The sequence below is a fragment of the Canis aureus genome, chromosome 17 (assembly GCF_053574225.1).
Source record: "Canis aureus isolate CA01 chromosome 17, VMU_Caureus_v.1.0, whole genome shotgun sequence".
In the NCBI taxonomy this organism is placed as follows: domain Eukaryota; kingdom Metazoa; phylum Chordata; class Mammalia; order Carnivora; family Canidae; genus Canis; species Canis aureus.
The window spans coordinates 2,606,007-2,627,439 of NC_135627.1; the positions used below are offsets into that span (position 1 = coordinate 2,606,007).

The 21,433-nt window shown below is 55.0% G+C and overlaps 2 protein-coding genes and 1 long non-coding RNA gene across 7 annotated transcripts in view; 2 read left to right on the forward strand and 1 right to left on the reverse strand.

Annotated features, from left to right (window-relative positions):
- RAB20 (RAB20, member RAS oncogene family) overlaps window positions 1–10,554 on the forward strand; it is a 29,678-nt gene extending 19,124 nt beyond the window's left edge. For all 3 annotated transcript variants that reach the window (XM_077854959.1, XM_077854961.1, XM_077854960.1), the window contains exon 2: window positions 9,499–10,554. In XM_077854959.1, coding sequence (XP_077711085.1) covers window positions 9,499–10,034 — 536 coding nt within the window. In that variant the 3' untranslated portion in view covers window positions 10,035–10,554. The remainder of the gene's footprint in view (window positions 1–9,498) is intronic.
- Window positions 10,555–13,967: 3,413 nt separating this feature from the next.
- Window positions 13,968–21,212, forward strand: LOC144287711 (uncharacterized). Its single transcript, XR_013355455.1, has 2 exons — window positions 13,968–17,881; window positions 20,810–21,212. It is a non-coding gene; the product is annotated as an uncharacterized LOC144287711 (long non-coding RNA).
- COL4A2 (collagen type IV alpha 2 chain) overlaps window positions 15,129–21,433 on the reverse strand; it is a 169,972-nt gene continuing 163,667 nt past the window's right edge. For all 3 annotated transcript variants that reach the window (XM_077854964.1, XM_077854963.1, XM_077854962.1), the window contains exons 45-48: window positions 21,179–21,295; window positions 19,770–19,961; window positions 18,408–18,694; window positions 15,129–16,152 (exon numbers count right to left, since the gene is read on the reverse strand). In XM_077854964.1, coding sequence (XP_077711090.1) covers window positions 15,895–16,152; window positions 18,408–18,694; window positions 19,770–19,961; window positions 21,179–21,295 — 854 coding nt within the window. In that variant the 3' untranslated portion in view covers window positions 15,129–15,894. The remainder of the gene's footprint in view (window positions 16,153–18,407; window positions 18,695–19,769; window positions 19,962–21,178; window positions 21,296–21,433) is intronic.

Below are 21,433 nucleotides of genomic sequence, written 5' to 3' on the forward strand. Positions count from 1 at the left end.
AGTTCTAACAAAATACTTTAATGATTGACTTACAAGGATTTTTGCACTGTTAAATTGATGATATTATACCCCAGTACATCGCTGTGGCCCCTGCTATCCCCAGAAGGCAGCCCTGGTTGTACAGGGTCAGTGGATAAAGTACTTTCCAGGGAATTTTCTTTTTCTTTCTTTCTTTCTTTCTTTCTTTCTTTCTTTCTTTCTTTCTTTCTTTCTTTCTTTCTTTCTTTCTTTCTTTCTTTCTTTCTTTCTTTCTTTCTTTTCTTTCTTTCTTCCTTTCTTTCTTTCTTTCTTTCTTTCTTTCTTTCCTTTTTATTCATGACAGAGAGAGGCAGAGACACACAGGCAGAGGGAGAAGTAGGCTCCCTGTGGGTAGCCCAATGTGGGACTCGATCTCGGGACCCTGGGATCACACCCTGAGCTGAAGGCAGATGCTCAACCACTGAGCCTCCCAGGTGCCCCTTTCCGGGGAATTTTCTGAGAACATAGCCTATCTGGTGAGCAAGAGATCACTAGACATCGTCAACATCTGTGGTATCCTTTGATTCCTTAGGATTGTTCAGAAAAAGTTTAATGTGCCTGCCCCGGGACAGAAAGAACAGGAAAATGTTTATTATCTGCCAAATATTTCTCAGAAGACTTTGTATCACGGAGGAGAATAAAGCGCTGCTCTGGACAGCAAAGCTGTTAGAAATAACTGGGATATTTACTGAATGGGGTCCTCCAGACTAGAGTCCATTGTAGATAACGTGGTATTTCCAGAAAGCTCTCTATAAAGTTAGAGAGCTTTCGGGCAGCCCTGGTGGTTCAGTGGTTTAGCGCCGCCTGCAGCCCAGGGCGTGATCCTGGGGACCGGGTATCGAGTCCCCCGTCGGGCTCCCTGCATGGAGCCTGCTTCTCCCTCTGCCTGTGTCTCCACCTCTCTCTGTGTTTCTCATAAATAAAATCTTAAAAAAAAAAAGTTAAAGAGCTTTCTTCACATGGTGTTTGCAATTGAGTCTCCGCTTTGAAACAAATAAAAACGTACCAAAAAAAAAAAAAAACTGAAATGATTTTAGTTTCTGGCTTTACGAAGTAGAGCATTTAGCAAATCATTGAAGTTTTCTGTGATAATCTCATTCGAAAAGTTAATTATCAGTGGACAACAGAGGATCTGTTAGAGATGAAGGAGATTGCATCGAATATGCTGGTATGTGAGAGGTTTCTTTTTTAAAAAAGTTAAGTCTGTTATATAAGTGTATTTTCTTTGGATCTGCCTCTTTTTCTTAATATGAAATTGCTAGAGATCTTATATTTATTTGAATTATTTGGTTTTATTACTGAATTATTTTTAGTCCACTCGTGTCTGCGCAGAGTAAAGTACTTTGAGAATTAAGCCCCAGGCGTTATATAACCTTAGTGGTTATTTCAGAAAGCTCGACCGGTGAGTCACAAGCAAGAGATTACTTTATGTGCAGCTCATTATTTGATTCACTTGGCATATGACACATTCTTTTGTTTTTGGTTTAGTCTTCAAGTTACCAAACAAACAGCAGAAATGACACGTGTGCTGGTTTGGGTAAAAGCAGAGTATATTTCAATGTGAAACCGAGTTCATTTTCCCGAAGCAGTCTTCTCTCTGGGTCCCAGAGGTGGTGGTTCCAGGAATTGGAAATCACCAATCACCATTGGGCTTGGGCTTCAATATTTGTACGAGGAGAACGTCTTCTCTTACAGGAGGAGGCGTCACAGGCCTGTCACAGGCCTCATCACAGGCCTGCAGCCCCCACACCTGCCCACTGACGGATGTGCTGGTGGGGCCCGCGGCCCTGCTCTCCTCTGTCCTGCCGAGGCACATGGCCTCCTTTGGTCCCAAGAACGGGCAGTTTCCTGTGTCACCACGTGGGCATGTTCTTGAAGACTTTATAATGGTGTCAGGCTTTTAAGAACAAAATGTAAGGAACTCTGAAGGTAAGCAGTGAAATTGGACTATTGGGTTGTAATTATTAACATCTTTTTAAAATATTATTTGATCCTCTCTTATTGGTGTAGTTCATTACTTGTTGGGTTTTAGTTCGTCCTTTTGGCAGAAAAACAACCCCATTAATATTGTGGGATAGGGTTTTTTTCCCTTTTAAACTCCTGCTCTTTACCATCTGGCTGATGGCTGTTGGCTCAGGTCTTGCCCTGCGCAGTGTTCAGGAGGGTCGCCCGTGTGGGATGCGGGGGCTTCGCCTGGCTGGTGTGGTGGGAAGGGCCTGGCCTCAGGATAGGGCTGCGGACACACCATGAGCAGTAGACCCATCTGTGTGAGAACAATGAACGGTTCATTCAGACTCATCCACACTGCTGCCTTGCTGGGAGGAAGTGGCTGTCCGTGTGGGAGCTGGTTCCACTAGACTCCGGCTTTTTGCTTGTTGTGCTTATCTGGCTTGCTTGGGTTTGTTCAATTTCTGATAACAGAGGTAGGGCAGACACCATCCAGTTCCTATTTCGTCTAGAGTTTGGAATATTGGCATTCTTGTCTCGAACCCGGGTCTCCCCCTAACGCATGCTCCAGTGGGATTTGGAGCTGGCACTTGGGCTCGGGGCCTCTGGACTCTGGTGGCCGGGATCCACTCCTGCCCTGCATGCCTGCCTGTGTGCAGCCCTGAGCCACCCCCAAGGTGACTGCAGGTGTCAGGTCTGGCACAGTGCCCAGAAGCAGGAGGTGCCGTGACAGTGCTGCTGGTGGTGGTGGGGGGGGGGGGGGCGTGAATACCCCGTACACTCACAAAGGAGCCAGAAGAGCTGATGGCCAGACCAGCACTGGCTCCTTCTCCCTGCTCGCCCCGCTTGGCAAGGAGGAGCGCCTTACTCAAGGGGACTCTGTCCCCCGACCCGTCCCTGCCCTGTCACTGAGCCAACCCCTGTACTTTTTATGCCTGGTCTTGGGACAACTTCCCTCGTGGTGCCGCCGGGCTGCTGCCTCCCTGCTGGCTAACTTGTTAGTGTTTTGGTGGTGAGCACCTCCTCCCTCTTTCATTTCTCAGGAAAGGCAGCGAACCGGCCTTGGGTGGATTGTTCCTTCCCGAGTAGATCGGATTAGAGGGCAGAGTCCTCCCCGTGGGCATGCCAGGTCGAGGGGAAGCCGTGAAGCAATTTTAGACACTGCTGTCCACAGGGACTTCGCTAGTTTTGGGGAAGTTAGCAGATTTGCTGACTTGGCTCAGGAGACGACACAGACTTTGTCCCCAGGGGCTGGGGCACTGGAGGTCAGGGCCATCTGAGCCAACCGGTCAGCTTCTGGTTCTGTGGGTCAGCGCGGGCCACAGACGGCCGCTTTGCTCCCTGCGCCTGGAGAGGCGGAGGGCCGGGGGGGGGGGGGGGCAGAGGCGCCTCCACCAGCCGCCCCTGCACGTGCACCCGCTCTTGTGGCCTTGTGGCCTCTGGCGTCCGAGGCGGCCAGGCCTCGGGGCCCCTTCTGAAGACTGTGAGCCCTGGAGCCGCACCCGGGGCGCTCCGACCACGGGGATGATTCAGTTCAGGAGGGTCTGGGGTGGCGGCTGCCCCTGTGCTGCCCGCGGGCTTCGGGGTCGGCCGCTCCGGGCGGCGTCCAGAATCGGGAGGCCCGTCGCCCCCCAGGCTCTGCCTTGGCCTCCACGTCGTGGTCCCTCGGTGCGTGGCGGCCTCTGGACCTGCCCCCTCCCCGGCTCGCCATGGATCGCCACTGGGGGCCTGCGTGCATGTGGGGGCCACCACTCCGCCCGCACGGACGGCGGGACCAGAGCAGTTCCCTCTTTTGTACGAGAGAGAGCAAGAGTGAAAGCTGGAAGGCAGGAGATTGCTTCCAACCCCAGGAGAGTGCCCCCCCAGCCCCCCTTCCACCCCTCCCCTTTGCTTGTCCGTCCATAGTGAACGTTCTAGGTCTCGAATTTGGAAATCTGAGCTTTCCCGTGTGTCTCGTTGAGGAGCTGGAGCCCCGGCAGGGAGGCTGGTGTGTTTCGGGGGAGTCCCCAGAAGCCTGTGGCCAGAGGCTTCCCTGGGGGCGGGTGGGGGCCCCGGGAGCCGGGCAGGCGGTCCTGCGTGAAGACGTGGCCAGTCTGGGTCACGGCAATCCGTGCAGCTGCTGGAAGCCCCCCCAGGACTTCTCCTTCCTGTGGACAAGTGGCCAGTGGTGACTGAGAGCCATGGCCTTCCGCTGACGGCGGAGCCCAGTGGGTCTGGGGGTGCGAACCAGTTGGGGCCACCGTGGACTGCCCGCACAGAAAGTGTGCTGCTATGGAGCCCAGGTCATCAGGGCGAGCGGCCAGCAGGACACTGTTCCAGGAGGGAATCGGGGCCTCCCTGGGGACAGTCCTGAGACGGGGCAGCGGGAGGGGAGACAGGCCGCTGAGACAGTGCCACCGCCTGGGGCACTGGCTTTTAGCAGCCACTCGCCTGAGGGGACATTTCCCAGAGCAACAGGTGGGTGGTTCCTAGTGTGACCGGCAGGCTTCCCTAGAGGCACGGAACCAGCAAGATGTAGAGATATAGATAAACTTATGTAAAATAATATATAAAATATATTTTAATATATAAAAGTCATATAATTATATAAAATATATAATTTTTATTACATGTAAATATAAATATATGAATTTACAAATAAATAATATATAAGGTATATAAAGAGGGAAGGAGGAAAGGAGGGGGAGGAGGGGGAGGGGTGGGCTCCCCTGACTGCGAGACTCCCAAGTCTGAATTCTGCAGAGCAGGCTGGCAGGCTGGAGCCCCGGGGGAGCCGGTGTTGCAGTCTTGAGCTCCACGTCGGCAGGGCAGCAGGCTGAGAGTTTTTATAACTCAGGCTATGATCTTGAGACAGACTGCCCTTTTCTCCAGGAAATCTCAGGCTCTTCGGGCCTTCAACTGATTGGATAAGGCCCACCCACACCGTGGAAGGTGATCTACTTCCTCAGAGTCATTTGATTGTGGATCTCAAAAAATAACCTTCATGGCAATGTCTATCCTAACACTAGAGCACATTACTGGGGGACAGCCTGGTGGGGTAACCAACACACAGGTGGCGGACTCACCACACGTGGGCAGTGGATCCTCGTAGGCCCTGTCCTTGCCTTTGCAGGGTGCGGACACTGGGAGAGGCAGCTGCACCCAGCGCTGGCCCTGGACAGCCAGTCCTTTCATCACGCCGGGAGGACAGGTGCTTCCTTTCTCTTACTGCATGAGAAGAGCTTTACACGTTTGTCCTTTCTGAACATTCCTGGGAATATTGTTTCCACGGGCTGTTCTCTGACCAGGCTCACCATCAGTTCAGAGGCAGAGAGGTGGGAATGTTCTAGATTTGGCCCGTGACGGTACACTCAAGCCGAAACACATCCAATTCTAGGAAAGAGACCACAGAGGTTGTATTTATAGCACCATGGTGGAACTTGAGAGCGTGGTAAAAGGATTTTATTTCTACAAAATCTCTCAAGGGATGTGTGGTGCAGCTCGGCCTAGACTGGGCTCCTCTGTGCCATTTCTGCTCTGCCCTCACTTCCTCCCCAATCCCGTCTCTGGTTCTGTGATCAGAGTTCTTTATCTTCCTCATGTGGTCATGTCAGTGTTTTTGTGAAGTCCTGTCCAGTGGGTGATCCAGGCCTTGCAGGGAGTTTAAAAGCTCCTTTGGTGGCTCAGTTGGTCGAGCATCCAACTTTTGGTTTCTGCTCAGGGCATGACCTCAGAGTCCTGGGATCACGTCCCACGTTCAGCTTCACACTCAGTGTGGAGTCTGCTGGAGTTTCTCTCTCTCTTCCTCTGCCCCCCCCCCAAAGTTTCTCCTTTTGTGTTTGTGTCTTATGTTTCCTGGCAGACCATACTGTTCAACTGAATGGAAACCAGTAGTTTTCTGATTCTCACGTTAATAAGTGGCTTTTTATTTCCCACTTGCACCAAGCGAGGTGATGACCTTCAGGCCTGGCCACACAGTCCATTCTCCAGGAAGCTTCTCAAGTGATACTGGCACGCATGCCCCTGTCACATCCTGGTTCTTGTGCTCTAGGGTGGGGGTCTGGGCATTACTGTTATTTTGGAAATAATGAAACACAACATGCACATGTTTGGAATGTGCTGCCAGCCTTGTGATTTCCGATGGCCACACCATCCGTCTGTTACTGTAAACTGTTCAAGTGGAAATGACACCATGCTTGGGGTAAAGGTCGGTGGTCCTGGGCAGCCCGGGTGGCTCAGCAGTTTAGCAGCGCCTTCGGCCCAGGGCCTGATCCTGGAGACCCGGGACCAAGTCCTACATCGGGCTCCCTGCAAGGAGCCTGCTTCTCCCTCTGCCTGTGTCTCTGCCTCTCTCTGTCTGTGTCTCTCATGAATGAATAAATAAAATCTTTAAAAAATTAAAAAAAAAAAAAGGTCGGTGGTCCTCTGGCTGAGGATGGCTGAGAATGAAGGGGGAGGCAAGCCAGCGGTTTATTTCTGGTCGTCTGGCAGCTGCCTGGAGTCGCTGTGGTCTGCTGCCTGTGTTCCACACCCCCACCCCACGCCGGCTGCCACTGATGCAGCACGGCAGCTACGAGACGTGCCCCGAAACTGGGGAGAAGGCCATTCTCTGAAAGAAAGACACACGGAGTGGATTGGTCAGTGGCAAGAGTGGCCAATAGGCCCCAGGACACAGTGTGTAGACGTGCTGATGAAAGCCCAGGACATGGGGTCCTGAGAAGGTGTTCATCCTCGGACTGGGGAGGAGTCTGACTCACTGCTTATGTAACAAGCTTACCCGGCTCTGTTACTTGTACTTTCATGGCCTCCCTCTGGTGGAACGGTCCACAATTTGGCCCCTGGGATGGAGTCTCAGAGTTACTTGCCCGAGTCACACTGTGGAGATTTGAACGCAGAGTCTGTGCCCAGAGTCAGGGCTCTCCATTGGTGGTTCGACCACTGACTGCCTGGTGCCCGGGCCAGGGTCCCAGTGCCAGCCTCCATCCCTCCTGTGTCTCTGGGCCCCTTGCTGAGCCTTCTGGTCTAAGGTCCTCCCTCTGTCCAATGTGGGAAGGGGCAGGCCCCCTTTGTGTGTTGCTGGGGAGGCTGTGTGCATGTGTCCACTGTCCTCATGCTGACCCAGCCTCTCCGGGTCACTGGCCCAAGTGCCCCCCCTCCCCCACCCCCACCCCCACCCCCAGGCCCGGCTACCACCATTCCAGTCTTTGTGTCTCCAATGTGGCTATTTTAGATGCCTCAGATAAGTGGCATCCTGCACGATTTGTTCCCCGTGACTGGCTTATTGGCACGTCTGTGTTCCTCGAAGCATTATTCATAGTGGCCAAGGTATGGGAACACCCTAAATGTCCTTTGACAGATGAGTGGATAAAGAAAGTGTGTCACATGCATACAGTGGGAGATTATTCAGTCTTAGAAAGAGGTCCTACAAATGTGAGTATGTGCAAAGCTCAGTGAAACGGGTCACTTCTTGATTTGCTTCCTGGACAAGCTAGAATTCCCGGACAATCACACATGCTTCTGATCTGCAGGCCTGCGGACCACCCACGACGGGGGGGGGGGGAGCCCAGGTGGCTTCCTGGAGGCGGAGGACCCTGGGTCCCTCCCCTGGACTCCTGCCTCCGGGTCACTAGCAGGCCGCACAGCAGGGACACACCAAGCCCAGCAGCTTGGCTGCGGTCACCTGGCCTCGGTTTGGCACCTGCCAACCCTCAGATGCATTGATTAAACTTGAAACAGCTCGTGATTTTTCTCCTGGGCCTCTGAGGCCCGGTGCGGGTCAGCCTGGTGCCCTGGCACCCCCAGAATTGGACCACAAGGCTGCTGAGATCCTCAGTGCGGCCAGGGAGTGCAGACGACCAGAATTCCCGGGGCTTCGGCTTTGAGTCAGTGTGCGGCGCCTGAGGCTGGGATTCTTCACTTCCTACTTCCTTAGTTACTGGGACTTTTTTCTTGTTGTATCAATATATGTACTTTTTTAGTTTCTGAAAGGCGAATCAGACATTTTTATCTGGACAGGAAGAGTATGTGGGCATGGGCTTGCACACAGTAGCCGGTTGGTCTTCAGTGAACCGTGGGGCCGCCTTGCCAGCGCTCCCCGGGGATGGCTGGAACGCCGCTGCTCCTTCTGCCCCCACTGCCTCAGGAACGCGAGGGGGGAGGCCGGAAGCAAGAGGAAGCGAGTTTCCTCTTGGAAAACCTCATGATGCCCAGATCGCTCGCTTGAGAGACATCGCTTGAGATAGATGAGGGTCCGACAGAAGAGGCCTAGCTCATGGCTGTTGGTGGGGACGCGTGTCTTGCTTTTCTTCACAGCTAATGCTTGCTGTTGCCAGTCCTTAAATTTGTTTTTAGAGACTTCTTGACCATTGCCTCCCAGGGTGGGTCCAGAAACCCACGGGGGAGCGCTGCTGCCTTTCTGCCTGTTGGCACGCATGCAATTGGATGTGAACTTGTAATGAAGTGATTCGTCCCAGGACTGCCCTGCTGGTGGTGTGGAAGGGCAGGATTGCCGTTCTGGGGTGCTGAGCCCCACAGCGCACGCTGCTGGTCAGCAGGTGGCCCTCGGATACTTGCACTCAGGCACTACACGTTCAGCACCTCAGCAGGCGGAGCCCCTGCCAGACCTGGTGCAGGCGGCACCTTCTCAGCTCCCCTTCTCCTCCACATCTTTAGGGAAACACCTGGGGTTTTGTTGGACATGCGGGGCACCCTGGCTTTGGGCCTGGCTCCGTGCAAGGGGGAAGTCAACTGTCAGGGTAGGATCAGGCCATCTTTCTCAGCAAACTGCTCTCCCCAGGGCCGGGCGCGAGGGCCGCCAGCCAGCTCCAAAAAGAGGCAGCACAGCCTGGCTTACATCAGGGCTGTTGCAGAATGATTGGGAGTTGAGGTAGAAATTGCTTGTGTTTCTTTAGTCATTTGGCTGAAAACTGGTTTATTGGCAAAGGACACACATTTTAAATAAATATATGTGTGTAGGTAACATGCGTTTGGTCCGTGCTCCTAAGATCCACAGACCAAAGGGTCTTCATTTCTTTTTCACCAGGGATCCCTTTCTACCCAAGTAGTATGAGCCCATGACCCTTTCTCTGAATACTGGATTGGTCGACTTTTTTTTTAAAAAAAGAACTTGAGAGAGAGCAACAGTGAGAGAGATCACTGAGACAGAGGCAGAGGGAGAAGCAGACTCCCTGCTGAGCAGGGAGCCTGACATGGGGTTGGATGCCAGGACCCTGAGATCATGACCTGAGCTGAAGGCAGATGCTTCACCAACGGAGCCCCGCAGGCACCCCTGAATATTGGGTTTACATGCAGTAAGGGTTTACCTGGAAACCAGGCAGTTACGCAGTCTCCCAGAGCAGATGGGTGCTGCCCGTGGGTCCCGTGGGGTCTGGGCCACTCCTTTGTGCATGCTAGTGTCTCCCTCAGGCCTGGCTCCAGCCACACCTGCACTTGGGGGCCGGTTCCGCTGTCTCTGGGGTTGCCAGGTGGTGTGGTCGGTGGGCGTGTCCTCGGAGGAGAGATAACCTGCATCTTTCTTTCCCTCTTCCCGGCCAGGGCGGGAGCAGTTCCACGGCCTGGGCTCCATGTACTGCCGGGGCGCGGCTGCCGTCATCCTCACCTACGATGTGAACCACCCGCAGAGCCTGGTGGAGCTGGAGGACCGGTTCCTGGGCCTCACAGACACCGCCAACACTGACTGCCTCTTCGCCATTGTGGGGAACAAGGTGGACCTCCTCGAGGACGGGACCGCAGACAGCCAGGAGAAGGAAGGGCTTGGCCCCGGGGTGGCTGGGGGCGGCAGCAGCGGATCGCCCAAAGTGCCCAAGCAGGTGCAGCCAGAGGACGCGGTGGCGTTTTATAAAAAGATCCTGAAGTACAAGATGCTGGACGAGAAGGACGTGCCAGCTGCTGAGCAGATGTGCTTCGAGACCAGTGCAAAAACTGGGTACAACGTGGACCTGCTGTTTGAAACCCTGTTTGACATGGTGGTGCCCGTGATCCTGCGGCAGAGAGCCCAGGGGCCACCACAGACAGTGGACATCACCAGTTATAAGACGCCCAGACGGACCAGATCCGGGTGCTGTGCCTGACTCAGAGAGGCCTGAGCCCCAGTGTACACGATTGGCCAGGGAGTGACCGAGTGTGCTGCGCACAGGAGCGTGCGAGTCCAGTGGCTTCTTACAGGGGCTGCACACACAGGAGGTGGTCCGTGTGCAAACCACAGCTGGCTGTTAAGCGGTCCACGGGCGTGGTTCCCACGTGGCTGTGTTGGGAGGCGGGGGCAAGTGAATCACCTGCAGAAAACACTCTTCTGAGCCAAGACTTCCAGGGACCGCTCCTTTTCCTAACATCCTGGCCTCGCCGAAGTGTGCGGCTGGGCTTTCTCGGCACCTGGCCTGTGTGTGGGCCCCTGGCTGCGTACCTGCCCCACTGTTTTCTCAGACATTTTCTTCACTGGGGTTTCTCCCTGGTCCTACCATTTGGTATCTGTGTCTTGATGCGTCACAATGATTCTTGGCGTGTTAATTTATACAACATCTGGAATCACTGCTTTTATACTGGTTGCAGCCATGTGAGCTATGCATATTATTAAAAAGGATTATGAGGAGATTCCGGGTGTGGGGTCTGTGTTGATTTAGACCTTATTTTCACTCCTGGTGGACTCATTGCTGGGGTGCCTGGGAGGTGGCTGTGAGATTAATGTGTTTCTGTCTTTTTTTATTTTTTAAGGTTTACTTATTTATTTTTTTGAGAGCAAGAGAGGAAAAGATAAAGAGAGCACAAGCTGGGGGAGTGATAGGGAGAAGCAGACTCCCTAATGAGCAGGGAGTCCGATGTGAGGCTCGATCCCAGGCCCCTGAGACCATGATCTGAGCCGAAGGCAGATGCTTCACCGACTGAGCCACCCCGGTGCCCACGTACTTCTGTCTTTAAAAGCTATTATTGAATCCTCAGAAATTTCAGAATATTTAGACTGGTCCATTTGTCTGCTTGTCTTTTTCTCTTTCTTTTCTTTTTTTTTTTTTAAAGATTTCTATTTATTCATTTGAGAGAGAGCACACAAGCCAGGGGCAGAGGGGCAGAAGGAGAGGGAGAAGCAGGTTCCCTGCTGAGCAAGGACCCTGACTCCGGACTCCATCCCAGGACCCTGGGATCATGACCTGAGCCGAAGGCAGATGCTCAACCACTGAGCCCCCCAGGTACCCTGTCTGGTTGTCTTGATGACATGAGCTCCAGTAATAGAAACCTAGGAGGTCTGTCTCTGCTCAGGTCTGTTTGGGGTCACCCGTGTAGTTACTAACTCAGAAACCCCGTTTTGTGGTGGTTGGTGGGTGGGCTGCTTTGTCAGGAGAAGATTATAAGACAAGGAATCTGTGAGGCAGCAGTTTTTGTTTCTGGGAAATTTAACTTTCATGGGTATCTCAACCAACTTGGGCTGCTGTAACCAAATGCAGGCGGGACAAGCTTTTCTCGCAGCTCTGGAGGTCTGAAGCAGAGGTTCATGTGCTGGCAGATCTGATTTCCGGTCCAGTCCCTTCCTGCCTGCGGATACCACATGGTGGACAGAGTGAGCTCTGGTCTGTCTTTCCTTGGAAGGCACTAATTCCATCATGAGGACCCAGCCCCATGACCTCCCAAGGCCCCACCTCCAAACACTGTCCCACTGGGGGTCTGGGCTCCGACAGAAGGATCTGGGGAGAGTCAAGCGTTCAGTGCATAACGGAGTGCACAGTGAGGCAGAGGCTAGCAAGAAAGCGGAGTGTTTTGTGAGTCATTACGTTGTGGAGGTCAGGGGGTCAGTGATTGTGTTGCGTGCCCACCACCTGTTTGTGGGTCCCTCCAGGCTGGCCTCCTCTGCTCCTGTGTGGTGTGTGTTGTCCAGGTGCCAGTGTGAGCCAGCCTACAGGACAAAGCGAGGTGCAGCCTCCTGTCTGTGCCTGGGGCTCTCCTGGGAGGATACCCCGTTCCCGAAGCCCAGCCAGGGGCCTAGACTTGTGAATCCCACAGTGGAGCCCAGTGGAAAGTGAAAATGAATCTGTGAATCATCAAAAGTTTCATTACACCTCTACCAGTGACTGGTCCCTGAAACCTGCCATCACCCAGGGAGGCCTAGGGTTTATCTGCAGCCTGTGCAGAAGAAAGGGTCCTGTGGTTCATGCCTGAAGGCTGGCTGAGTTCCCACGGCCCTTTCTCCCCTGAATGTTCTTTGTTTCTCTTGCCCATGTGCCCTGAGCTCCCCCAGCTTGTGTCCCTGAACGGCCAGATGTTCTGGTGGGGGGTGCCCAGGGATGGCACGTGATGGAGACATCAACCACAGGGAAGCATTGCACCCTTGATTGTTGCCCTAAAAATAGGCTTCATGCAGGGCTCTGAGCCAAGTGGATCTCAGATGCCAGTCCAGTTTTGAGGTCTGAGCCTTGTTGCAGGTTCCTGCTCTGTGTGGGTGCGGTTTGCACCAAGGGAGCCAGGTCAGCACTTGGGAAGGTCAGGTTGGTTGGGTGGGTGAGCCAGCCGATGGACATGGGATTGCTTTGCTGGATGTGGATTTTAGCTGGTGACCTCGAATGGTCCCTCTTTTCCTTTGTACAAATGTGGCCCTTTGCGGGGGTGGGGAGGCCACGGACAGCCTGCTAACCCACCCGCCAACCTGCTGTGCCTGATCTCAGAGCCACCACTGCAGGTTTTCACCCCTGGCTCCACTGTGTCCTCGCACAGACGGAAGCCTCTTTCTCAACAACATCCCACCGTGCTGGGCAGCAGCGGACGGCAGGGATGCTTTGGGCTGGGAATGTCGTAATCTGTGTGTTGGGATCTCTATTTCCCCCACTTCACAGGCTGCTAGGCTGGTTTTTTTAAAGTACAACTTTTGTCTCTCTCTTTTTTTTAAAAGATTTTATTTATTTATTCATGAGAGGCACAGAGAGAGAGAGAGAGAGAGAGAGGCAGAGACATAGGCAGAGGGAGAAGCAGGCTCCATGCAGGAAGCCCGATGTGGACTCAATCCCGGGTCTCCAGGATCACGCCCTGGGCCAAAGGCAGCACTAAACTGCTGAGCCACTGGGGCTGCCCTTTTTTTTTTTTTTTTTTTTAAGATTTTATTTATTCATGAGAGACACCGAGAGAGGCAGAGACACAGGCAGAGGGAGAAGCAGGCTCCCTGTGGGGAGCCCGATGAGGGACTCGATCCCAGGACCCTAGGATCATGACCTGAGCTGAAGGCAGATGCTCAACCACTGAGCCACCCAGGGGTCCCGACAACTTTGTCATTTCTGAACTTGGTTTAAACAGAGCTGCTGCCGTGCCAGGAAAAGCTCACATGGGTGCCTAGTGGCCCCTCCACTTCTAGCACCGGGTCTCCCTACAGACTCAACTTTGCTTCACCTGCTTTGTTTGGGGTGCTGTTGTGTTCTCCCTTTTAGGGTTGGTTTGTTCACCTGCTGCCCATGACAAGAGGAGCACCCCGCGTGTCCCCCATCTGGTGGTTTGCACTGGAAAGTCCTGGAAGCCTAGAGGCAGTGCCTGGAGGCTGACCACCTGGGTGGGTTGGCCTGAAGGGCCATCGTCATCCTCAGGGGGGCGGTGGCGAGTGGGGGCGCACTTCCCACCCTTCTCTCGGCCTTGCCCTCTGGCGGCCTCATTGGTGCATTCACACCTCTGTGTGGGGCAGGAGTCCTGTGTCTTGGGGTGGAAGGGAGGTGCAGGGAGACCCCCACAGAGAGTCCCCATAATCTGGATGCAAGAATCCCCTTCTCCTAAGTGTAGCATTAGGGGTAAGTTGGCTCCAGGAAGAGCATGGGTCCCCCTCCCCCCCACCCTGCTCCCACCATGGAGAGGCTGGACTCTGGTCCCTGTGTTCTGGTGGCCTTTGGGAATAGCTGCAATCAGGGCGAGTTCATGCCATCACACAACCCACACCTTTGGAGCTGGCCTCCACCCCAGCTGCCCTTTGCTCTTGAACTTGAGCTATGGAAGGGAGGCAAGGCTCCCGTGAATTGGCCTGTGTTCTGCAACCCCACCCCACCCCTCGCAAGAGTCCGTCTGCAGATGGGGAGGGTATCAGAGGCCACTGGGGAGTATGTCCCGCTAAGGAGGATGTGGGTCCCCATGGCCTTGTCCTTCATGGCATCACACCTAAGCCAAGTCAAGCTGCAATCTTCAGGACTGGGACACATTCAAGGCTGCCCCTTGATCGTGGGAAGTAGAGTCCAGAATAAATAGCTGCCTCCATGAGTTTCGGTGGGCGGGTGGTTGGCTCTGTGCTGGGCATCTTTCAAGCCCTGGCCCCACAGCCTTGCCTCCCACGGGGGTGCTGTGGCTGTTGCTATGGAAACCATCTGCGTACAGGTGTAACCCACGGCACCTTACATCAGCTTTGCTGCCTCTCCACTACCTGCACCCGGGATGCTGCTTGGCCACCGCACGCCTAGGAGCACAAGGGAAGTGATGGTAGCAGGCAACCCCTGACCACCAGGGCAAGAGCTGGTGGAGGGAGCAGTCCCTGTTCTGCCCTTGGCTGCACACGCAGAGTGTGGCCTCCCTCCGTGGGTTTCCACAGCACAGAGCCCCCAGCTGCCCGGGTGGTCACCCCCTTAGGAAAGCGTCCTCCTTCCTGGGCTCACTCTGCCGGACCCCCTCCGCTCTCTGATTGGGACTCACATCCCCAAATAACCGTCCTGTGAGAGTCCTGTCCTGGTCAGCTTCTGGGGGAATGCAAGTCAAAGTGGTTGCTGGGACCTTTCCAATGACACTATTAGGCAAATACTTATTTAGTTACATGAGAACTGTTCTTAGAAAAGGTTAACGTGAGATTGAATAGTAAAGGGTAACGATAAATTGAGCTGGGCTCCCCGAGATCAGCCAGGTTCCAGAGAAACTCAAGCCAGAAACGTGTTTCTCAGAAATACGGAGATCTGATCTGGGCTGTGAGGTCAGAACTGACTGACTCTGAGGCATGTGGGCGAAGGGCCCGGCCTCCCAGCTCCCAGGGGCGGGCGCTGGGGTGTCTTCTGTGAACAAACGCGGCTCCCCGAGAGGCGGATGGCAGCGCCCGTAGACCTGGGCTCATGCACGGAGGGGGGCGGGGGGCGAGCTCTGCCAGGGCTGGTGCGTGGCCCCAGAGGCAGCCCCTGGGGTTCGTGCCAACAAACGGTGCTCTACAGACATGAATGAAGACAGCCCATAACTTAGGGTATAAAAAGCTCAAAACCAACTTTTATTCTGTGGTCATTACAGAGGTTAGATAAGGCATAGGCGTATGAGTCACCGAGAACGGAGGGCGGATCCCCGGGCCACCTGGGGCCGGGGACCCTACAAGGTGGCCGCCAGAGGCGTGGCTGACAACGGAAGCTGAAAAGGTCTCTGCTTCTACACTTTTGGCCAAACCCGATGGTCTGCAAGGACACGGGGGAAAGAGAGCTCGTGTGGGATGATCAAAAGCTTTTAAAATAAAAGGCACGCACGCCTGGCTTTCCTGAGGGGATGAAAATTCTTGATCAGTGGTCTCAGGGAGAGAACAGAGCTGCCAGCACAGAAGCCGGGAGACCCGCCCATGGGGACTGCCACGTGAGTCCAGCACCCTGGGCTGCGTGGCTTCTGTTATCCACACCGCCCCATTAAGCTCAGGAATGCAGGGTCTGCGGCGCTCGAAGCACAGTGACTGTTCGGGTACAGATTAGGAGGTTAGCTACGTCTAGTGCACGATAGTCTAGTATGGCTGTAGGGTGCTGGGGCATCGCAGTTCCCTGCAGACGGACAGGGCCAGCGCCTGTGGAGGACCAGGGGCTATTTGGTATAAGTGCTGGCGCTGAGTTCCTTTGGTAGCCTTTCCATTTGGTGTTGAAAGAGAGAAGTGAGATCCGTCTTGGGGGCGTCCTCTGAGGTAATAAGTTAAGAGTAAGCACCAAAGTGGCCCCCCCGGCTGAGTGTGGACCTAGAGGGAAGCGCATCCCCTCACAGGTTCTTCATGCACACCTGGCAGCGGCTGATGTGCGTCCGGATGAGCCCCGCCTTGAGGGTGTCGGCGGAGGGCGAGCCCTGGAAGCTCTGCTCGGGGATGGTGGTGAGCCAAAAGCTGTACTTGTTGGCGTAGTAGTGGCAAGTGCCACGGCCTCCATTGCACTCGATGAAGGGCGTGGCACGGAAGTCCTCCAGACAGCTGCCCGGCGACACCAGCGACTGGCCACCACCTTCATCGCCGGCTGCTGTGTGCTGCGCAGAGAGGGAGACAGGGCAGGGCTGTGAGCGCACCCTCCAGGGACAGCCCGGGGCCAGCGGCTCAGATGCGCTTTTCCCCTAACTGGACATCTGACCCAGAGCATCTATCCTTGCCAACACACGATGCCTGCAACACGCTCTTTAACGCTTGGGGCTTGGCTAACTGAAGCAGGGCAGGCCCGCAGAGGGCAGCCTTGGGCACGGGCATGCTGCAGGTGCGGGTCCAGGGACCTGCGCCGACGTCTGTGATGTGTGGTTCAGCGACAACCAGAACAACAGCAGAAGCAGGGGATCCCCGGTGGGTGTGGCTGACTTCATCTGGGGAAAAATACTGTCTCCCGCCCGAATGACCCACTCAAAGAATGAATTTGCCTGGCAGGAGAGACACCAAAACGTGAACCTTTTTTAAAGGACAAATAAAGTCGACGTGTGGGTCAGCATGTGAGGTTTGGTAAGGTAAAGGTCAGGGCCCCTCCAGCCCCTCCCCTCCTGCGCTTATGAAGAGGGGGTGGGGTGGTCTAGAATGTCTTTACTTGCTGGTTTGTCTATAGCCCACATGTAACTTGTGTGTCAACTACTGTTTCCATCAGAGGGCTGCTAATCAAGCAACTAGTCACTTGAGATGGTCCTGTGGCTACTCCCAGGGCGTGGGCCTGTGTCAGTCTCATTTATGTTGTAGCTCCTGTTAGGGCCCCGGGAGGCCCTGGGTCCCAGATCTCAGGCAGAAACGTGCCGTTTGGCTTGGAGGAGCAGGCTGTGGTTGTGCCACGGGAGTGGGCTCAGCTACGGTGTGTGCGAAGAACGAGGCAGGGAAGCCAGGTTAGCCTCTCTACACAAAACCACAGGCACAGACACCAGCTTTGAAGTCTTCTGCTCACACAGAACACAGGAGCCTCCCCAGCCCAGGGCCACCACACTCGGTTTGGTGTAAGCAGGTGCCTCGGGACCCGCTTGGTGTAAAGGTGCTGAGGCCACGCTGGGAGTGGACAAGCAGGAGAGAGCTGTCGGGTGGGGGTCAGCGCCCTGTGGGAAGCACCTCATAGTCTGAATCACAAAGGAAAAACTAAACCAAAGGCCTTAGCCTTAGAGCTGCCACCAGAGAGGCTTCGCGAGAAATGACAGAGGTGAGGGATGATGGTTTTCTTGCTGCCGACAGGGATGGACGAGAGGGGTCGTCATGTGCAGACCAGACACTCGCCAGTCCTGGGGTTTGGGCCAGCCTCCTAGACAGGCCGACGGGGCACATGGAGGGGCAGGGCCTTGCTCGCTGGCTCAGTGTCCAAGCCAGTAGGCGTTTCTGTGGCTCTGAGACCCGGCGTGGGTGCAGCCCGGTGGCCCTAAGCCCTGGCTCCCCACATCACCCTGCCTTTGGCAGACGCCCAGTGCCCAGCAGCTGGAGAGCACCCTGCGTACTTGTCCACGGACACAGAGGGAGATGTACTACTCACAAGAGAAGGACTGCCTCCCTCACTTTGGGACATAGTCAAATCACTCCCTTTGCAAAGGAGCAGCTCAGTTTTATTTTTGAATTTCCAGTGGAAGTTACGAGAGAAGAGGGACCACAGAAGCACCCTGATGGCCACGTGCAACCATGTGTCTGTCCTCAGAAGTCACCTTACAGGGTCAGCTTCCTGAGAAGTACACAGTGTGCCTGCCTTGGCACAGAACTTAGGATTCTGTTGCCTCAAATGATTGCAGCACTAATACCTCTAAAAATATTAAGGTACACTACTTACTTATCTCTTCCTATAATTTATATGTTATGTTATTTATATACTACATGAAATATTTAATATGTTGGGCATCTAGTCAACGTTGGAGTTATGACAGTTATAATAATTATAAATGCAGCAGAAGACCCATCATCTCTGCTGGACTTTCCTTTCTCCCTACAGTGACGGAGGAAGCAGGAAAACTTTAGGGCTGCTGTTTGGCAACCAAGTTTATCCCAATTACCCACTGCACAAAGGTCTGGTGGCAAATTAATGGGCCTCTTCTGGGTGGGGTCACCCCATGCCTAACATGGCTCAGTTAGCAAAGTGCAGGCAAAAGTGCAGGCTGTATTCCAGCTCTCATCCCCTGGGCCAGATGCCCTCGTGTAGTGCACAACCCGAACAACTGCCCTGTGTGATTATTCTCACAAAGGCAGCTAGCTGTTCATGCTTCCCCAGGCAGGGTGTGGTTGGGGAGAGGAACTAGATTTTTCCTCAGTTCTATGCTCAGAGAGAAAGAGGGCAAGTACCACGTACCATGAGGAAGGAATATCCAATCCAGAGACTCCGCCATCCAGCTGGGCAGTGGGGGATGGAGACATCTTGACTGTGGACTGCAATGGCGACGGCTGGGGCCTCGCACACGGAACAGCGGCTAATGTAGGGCTTGATGTCATCCTCGGCCACCGGCATCATGGGCAGCGGGGCAGTGGTGGACAGCCAGTAGGACTTGTCGTTGCGGCTGGCATAGTAGCACACATCACCAGGGTTGCAGTACAAGAAGGGCATGGTGCTGAACCGAGCCAGGCAGGAGCCCGCCAGCCCTGTGGAAAAGGGCCACCACTGAGCATGCCGGGAAGATTTCCCGGAGGCCCGGCGAAGCCCCGAGGCCCCATGTCAGGGGGCCGTCCAGCAGCTGCCTGCTGGGGCTCAGACCTGCACGGGGGACCGAGCCAGGCTTTCCAGTTCCATGTTTCAGAGGACAGCACTGGGGTATTTCAGCCCTGCCCTTCTAGAAGTTCCCACATAGCCCTTTCCACGAGGCTGGGTCAGCAGGGGGAGTGGGGTCTTCATGAATTTGCACCCTGTCTGGGGCCAGTGTCAGGGGCTCTGCAAGCACCAGCCCCAAGATCCCTGATGGGATCCCAGAGAGGGCCTGGCCTACCACATCCTGAGAGGCTCTCCCAGAAGGAGCGCCGGCTGTGCCCACCCCCAGATGACTCCACTGCTCCTGGCACAAAGGTCGATTTTATCTCGTGGCAGGTCCAGAGCCGGAGTCCAGAGCCCAGGGCCTCTGTGCAGGGCCCCTGTAGGAAGCCCGCCCAGCCCCAGGGCTTGCCCCCACGCCCGTTCCCACCGCTGCAGGGTTGGTCCCGTCCTTGTTGGCCTTTGCCCGGCGTTCGTTCCTGTTAGACTGATTTTGGAAGTCGACTGCATTGATGGGATCGTGCACAAGCAATCAGGGTTCGGCCTGACGGATTCCCCACCACGGACGTCACGACGAAGGCACCCACCCTGCACACCCCTGCTTTCAGTGTGTCCTTGCTACATTTCTTCTGTGTATTTAAAGCCATTGCAGTTCCTCCCGGCACCCAGGCTTCCTTCAGTGTCTATGTGTATATGTCTGCATGCGCTTTCCCGGGGCGTCTGCGTGGCGCCCAGGCCCTCCCGGCCCCAGCCCGCATTCGGAGGGAGCGGGGCCGCCACCCAAGGGGCCTCCTGAGCTTGTGGAGGCCGCTGCCAGGTGAGAAGGCAGTCTCTGGGGTCCTGACCCCAGGTTGAGAGCTTTCACAGGCCGCTTTAATCTATTCTGAAGCACCAGGATGTGGACAGGCCCGGGGCCCTCAGTCAGCAGCAGCCCGGGAGCTGAGCTGGCCTGGCTCCGCAGGTCCTACCTACCCAGGTCCTGGTTGTGGGCTTTCTCCTGGCCTTCGAAGTACAGCAGGCTGTATCCACTCCAGAGCTTGTTCATGCCCACGGGGCACATGGGTTCCTGATCCGTCTGACTGTGCTTCACCAGGAGGTAGCCGATGCTGACGCTGCGGCCAGGCATGCCCGGCAGCCCGGGGGTCCCTGGGCGGCCCGGCTCCCCTAGAACCCGAGAGAAAGTGGTCACCTTGCAGCTGCTGCTGCGTGGACCTCAGCCCACAGCGTGGGTCTGACATCGCTCAGCTCTTGCCGCCCCTGCCTGCTTTCTCCCCGAAGCCCGGCCCTCACGGGCTCTGCACCTGGCAGACCAACAGCCTCCTGGGCAGGACCTGATCTTCCTGACACTCAGAGTTGGGAAAGCCCAGAGGACTGCAGTCCAGCGCCCACCCAACACATGGGCCTCCTCTGCTAGATCTCTCGGGGACAGGGAGCTCATCGCACACATGGGCCATTTCTGGGACAGAAACCTGCCTCCCATGATGCCTGCCCAGGGGTGATTCTGCCCCCAGAGCACAGCAGGATGTCCAGTCTACTTCTAGCAACATGACCCATCAAACATTGGGAATCCACTGTCCTGGTTGATCCCGCCTCTCCCTACGCCTTTCCTCCCAGGACACTTTCACTTGTCATCACTTCCTCATGGGATGTCCCCTCCACACTGTTGTCTGGGTCTCCCAGCCTGGATGACTCCCCTCTGTGTGTCCATGACTGTGCATCCCCCAGGTAACCCCTAACCTCCAGACCATGGGTCAGTCTGTTGGGAGGACAGCAGATTGCTCATCCCCGTGACCAGGACACTGTGCAGCCCTTTAACTTGTCACATGGCTGCTCCCCTCCTGCTCCTCGTGTGCTCAGGGGGATTAAAACAAATCTGTTTCTCTTTGCATAAATTGCTAGTATTTCCTGCCTATCCTGTTCATTCTGCACATGTCCAAGTGATTTCAAGAAATCAGTAATACGAGACTTTACAATGGCTCCTGCTAACGTAATTGTTTTTTTTTTTTTTTCAGCTCATCGTCTGAGACCATCAAGCTTTTTACAAATCCTCTTTCTCAAAGTCTGTTAATTGCTTCCTTCTCTGAGGTACCTGCAGATGTGTCAGAGGAAGGAAGGGAGCCAGCCGGCCTGGGGACACTGTGCCAGGTGTGTGCAGGTGCTCTCGCAGGGCACAGATGCTCTGGCCGCGCACAGGTGCTCTAGTCAGGTGCAGGTGTTAGAGGCACACCCAGCCCCAAGGCTGGAGGGAGGGCAGCCTTTCATCTTTGCTCACCTTGGTGTGTGTGCTTCCCTCCCCAAGGACCACAATCCATCTGTCAGTCCCTCAGCGGACCCAGAAGAGCCACCTTGCCTTCTGTCCCCATTTGCCGTTCATCACTCACCTTCCTGGCCCACTGGCCCCTGGTGTCCCATAGGCCCCTGGTCTCCTCGGAATCCGGGAACAGCAGACACACCACCTCTGCCCTGGGGCCCTGCCTTCCCTGGAGCCCCACGGAAACCTGCAGAGCCGAGAAATGAGCGAGCCGAGCGTGACTAGCATTGTCATTGACTAGTGACAATGCTCAGTGTCACTGCTGCTCAACAAAGCGTTTTCAGCAAGAAAACCACAGTGAAAAGAAAGCAAACAGGAGAAGGAG